The sequence below is a fragment of the Pteropus alecto genome, unplaced genomic scaffold (assembly GCF_000325575.1).
Source record: "Pteropus alecto unplaced genomic scaffold, ASM32557v1 scaffold22, whole genome shotgun sequence".
Lineage (NCBI taxonomy): Eukaryota > Metazoa > Chordata > Mammalia > Chiroptera > Pteropodidae > Pteropus > Pteropus alecto.
The window spans coordinates 18,403,114-18,408,077 of NW_006434839.1; the positions used below are offsets into that span (position 1 = coordinate 18,403,114).

Sequence of the window (4,964 nt, forward strand, 5' to 3'; positions counted from 1 at the left end):
TCAGCAGGACAAAATAGCAGGGACTCAGAAATAGTTAGAAATGGAAAGCTAACTGTTTTATCTGATATTTTTAGGAAAAGAAGAAGAGTAAATTGTACATTAAAAAAAGTACAAGTCATCACTGTTATTAACAATTTTTATTAAAACCTGTCTGGTGGTGTCCTCCACTGGCACTTTGTTAGTGAGACCTCTGATCCTTCTGCCTTGATGAGATGTCTCAGTTCTATGTAATTCATCCCCATGTCCTTACTTCCTAAACCCATAGCATTTCTACCTGTCCCTCTTTATGACTGCTGCTGTACAATAAATCCTTAATTCTAAACCAATTTCTCTTCTCTTCTAATTTCTTGAGAAAAAAATTCTTTCCTGAATGCTCATTTTTCCTAATGCCCTTCCTAATAAATGCAAATATTAAGTACATAAATATAAAATTCCTTATATTCTCATAATTCCTCTGCTTAATTTTTGATTCTACTTGTCCATCATGACCTATTACTAAAATAGCTTCCTATTAGTCTCCCTTCTCCTAAGCAGAATAGCAAATAGTACTACTACTACTATTGCTAATAATAATAATAATAATGTGATGAAGATGATAGCTGTTTTATTAAATACTTTCCATGTGCCAGAAGCATACAGAAAACTCTAATATAGTAGGGAATACGATCCTCATATTGCAGAAGATAAAATTCAGTATTCAGCAAGGTTAAGTAACTTTCTTTAGTAACCCAGCTCTGTCAGATTTCAAAATCTATGTTCTTTCTTCTAGCCCACAAAGCTCTGAATTATGTCCACCTTAATTCTGCTCCTCATATCACAGCCAAAGTGATATATCTAAAGTACAAAGCTAATTAAAGTTCTCCAAGACCAAATTCCTGAATCTGGTACACAAGGCTCCCTCCAGCTTCATTCCTCCCCATTCACTGTCTTCCAGCCACACTGTGGTTCTATCAAGATGCTTGTTGGTTCCCTGTACTAACCAAGAGTTTCACGTCTCATTTCTTCACTGAGACCTGAATGTCCTTCCTTCCCATTTTTACTCATCTTTCAAGGTGTCCATTTTTGGAGAAAGCTTCCCTAAACTCTCTAGGCTAGCTAAAAGCCTTCGACTCGACTTCCAGGTGCTTTGAAAGTACCTCTATTCAAACACTTGCTATATTATATTCTACCCCAACCAACCTATAAGTTCCTTACATATATTCTACCCCAACCAACCTATAAGTTCTTTGAGTGAAGGAATAATAAAGCTTTTGTTTTGTACTCCCCTTGTCCCCACTACAGTGAACAGTGTCTGGCATGAGGCAGTCATATGTTATAGGGTCTGAAAAGGACATAGAAACTGGAATCACCTCCAAACCCCATTGCCACTTTTGGAGTATGGAACCAATGTGCCTTTCTTCCAAACTCTCAGGGTCTTATGCCATCTGTTTTCTTCCACAGAATATTCCAACATTTGTTAACTAGGTCACAAACACCAACTACCATACTTATAAGTGAACAGTTTTATAATTTTCTCTTATAACTATTTTGTCAACATCAAAATTCATACTGATGATTTTTCATGATTCTTTGGTTTCTTGATTCTCATTTATTAACACCAACCTCCCCTTTTCTTCTGCAGTAGTTGCTTACTAACAAGAACTGACTCTCATACACATTATCTTACATCATGCTCTCTAATAGTATTTGCCACCTCAAAAGAAAGTAGAAATGACTTAATAGTTACTGAATAGCTAATCTGCACCAGATGCTGTGTTAGGCACCTTATATTTATCTCATTTACTTATTTCTCAACAACTCAGTGACCATTTTCTCATCAATCTCCCACTTCTTCACATCAACCTAATTTTTTCTTAACTTTATTGGCAGCTCTACTGCTCTTAATCAAAAATTCCTATAAAGCCATAAGTTTCACTCTTGTCACCACTGGAATTCCACAGTGAATCATTCCATCGGAGGATTAGCCTTGTGACTCCTCTGGAAATTATTCCTTACATTAGGCAGATGCAGATTGATTCTCATGCTTCCTCCTTTCATTCCTATAGAAATGCCTTTCTTTTTTACTAGAGTACCAATTACATTCTTTTTGATATATTTCTGTTTCTTACTGGTCCATAAACATCTGAATTACATGGATCTTGTTCTATTTATATTTTCATGAAATTTAACAATTCTCAATAAATGTTTTTAAAATGAAGATTCCTTGCCTTATTCCTTTTTGAAGATTATTTAGGCACAAAAGACCATGTATTGTATGATTTCATTTATATGAAACATCCAAAATAAGAAAATTTAGAGACAGAAAGTTTCATAATGCTAGGTGGGGGAGTTAGATATGAAGACAAAAAAATATATTGCTAATGAGTTTCTTCTAAAAGAGTTGAAGATGTGGTGATAGTTGTACAACCCTGTGAATATACTAAACAGCACTGAATTATACACTTGAAAAATAATTTTAAGGCTATCCATGGAATCAGAAAAAAGGGATAATATGTTCTTCTTATCTTCTTTCCTTCATTATTTTAACAGTTTTGTCGAGATATAATTCACATTCCACACAAACATTCATTAAAACACACGTCACTATACCATGAGCCCTTAGAAGATGGATCGTGTCTTATTCAACTTGGCATTCCCAGGACTTAGCACAATATTCAGAAGTTAGTAAACACTCATTCCATGAATGAGGGACCTCTAGCTCTGAATTTATTAGTAGTAGTACAACTATGCCAAATTTTGGTTAAATATATTTTTATAGGTTTATTTGGGGGAATCAAACCACCATTATAATATTATCTCTATGGGAAAAGTTATATTCAAAGCAGAAAATAAGCCTATCAAAAACCTCCCAACACCTTTCATCTAATAAATAGAGAAAGTCCATGATTTATCTTGCAAGGCACTACCACTCCTACATCCTAGTCCCCTCCTAGACAAGTATCTGTGTTCTCTGGAAACACTAAGATTTTTTTTTATAACAAATTTACTGAGTGCTCAGTGTTCCAGCCTTCAGGTTGTGAAATACCATTCCTGGAAGAGGGCTTTTGAGGAATGAAGATTGTCTTCTTCAAGGTGAATCCAATATTTTTTCAGAATATCTTTTATTTTCATTATGTTTTCAGAGTATACGAAAAATAAGAGAATGGAACTTAAAAAAACTACAGCTGAATGAGCCATTTGTATGAGCATACAGTCCTCTTTCATAAAAATTGCAGTTTCCATCTATTCCACTTTTAACCATCTTCTATTTTCCATGCACTATATTTTAAGTTTCCATTTATTCTCATTGTAATTTTTTCTTAATTAAAGGTGACTTAAAGGAATCCACTAGTGTCAAATGCCATTTATTAAAGATAGTGATTTTGAATCAGGTTCACTATTCAGGCAATACTGCTTATAAAACTCATAATGATATATTCTGTGCCCCAACATTTACATCAATAATTATTGAACCCTCCATCATACAATTTATATATAGAATAGCACAAGATCCATATACTGGTTTCACTTGAAATACTTTATATATTTCCAGGTAATTAATCCATTGCCCAATATTGTTATAAAATGAGTCAACGGCATCATTTCATTTTGCCTATGTTTCAGAGAATTATAGTCACCAGAAATTATATAGTTATATGTTAAAGGCCAAAGGATAACATATAATCACAATTTTATCTTTGAATCCCTACTGGCAGGTCAATAATCATTCCATTATGCTATGGTATTATTAAAATTATTAAAATCTTCTTATGGAATTTTGAAGTATGTTTTAAAAAATGTATGTCATATAAATGTCCCTTGAAGACATTTGTCTCACTAATGAGTAAACAAATTCTCACCATTCCATAGAGTTTTTATTCTAAACCAAACAAGTCTATTATTTAAAAAATAAAATATATCTTCTTTATGTTTTTGCAAGTTTCTCAAAGCAGGGGTCATATATTTTCTTAACTGACTTAGTCACAGTACTTTATCCACAGTATATGTAGACAGACTGCTTCCATAATGATCTAAATAATATAATTTAGGTAGTTTGAAGGTCTCATACACAAAATCATAAAGTTTTGACATAATTACTTACTTCTTCTAGTTGGCATGCTTTGATGACACTCTTGTATCTATACTCATCATAGGAAACACCAAAGATAATGTTTTCTTTAATGGTGCCAGGCATGATCCATGAAAACTGAGAGCAGAATGAAATTCTTCCACTGTGCTTAATTTTACCCTCTGAAGGCTCCAGTTCTCCCATAATCATCATCAGAAGTGAAGTCTAGAAATAAAACCATTGTTATTAAGTTAAATCATTTGATCAAATCACTCTAAGGATGTACTTGCCTCCAAATGTCATCCTAAGTAGAAGTATCTATTCTGATTTTAAAAGATTCTATACTAATTCGGTCAATTCAAAAATTATTGAGCACTTCCTGCTCTGGATACACTGCTAGTGAACTAAAGAAATAGAAGACAAAGGATGTAATATAAAGTTATTATTATAAATATAACCTCTAGACAAAAAAACCTCCTCAACCTCTAGAAGTTGTAATGCCCTTGGGCTCACACCTTGTCTCCTTTTTCTTCTTACCAACACTGTCTCCATTGTAATCTCACCTAGCCCCATGTCTTCACACTGCCAGCCCCCACTTCCTTAAAACCAGACTTGTACATCCAAATAACATCTCTATTTGGATATCAAATAGACATTTTAAACTTAATATTCCAAAATCAATCTCCACCCAAAACTTGTTTGTCCAACAATATTCTCAGTAAATGGTATCTTCATCCTTCTAGTTACTCAGTCTAAAAACTAGGACTTATTTGTGATTCTTCCATTTTTCTCACATGCCATGTTCGATCTATCTAAATTCTGTTATATCTTCCTTGGAAAGATATCCTGAATCTGACTACCACTTCCCCCAATGTAACTAGAAAAAAATAAAAAATTAGATAATATCACATGTTGG

General features: G+C 33.5%; 1 protein-coding gene across 1 annotated transcript in view; it reads right to left on the minus strand.

Moving 5' to 3' along the window:
• CFTR (cystic fibrosis transmembrane conductance regulator) overlaps positions 1-4,964 on the minus strand; it is a 152,578-nt gene that overhangs the window by 91,134 nt on the left and 56,480 nt on the right. The window contains exon 11 of the mRNA XM_006910578.1: positions 4,082-4,273. Within this exon, the coding sequence (XP_006910640.1) occupies positions 4,082-4,273 (192 nt within the window). The remainder of the gene's footprint in view (positions 1-4,081; positions 4,274-4,964) is intronic.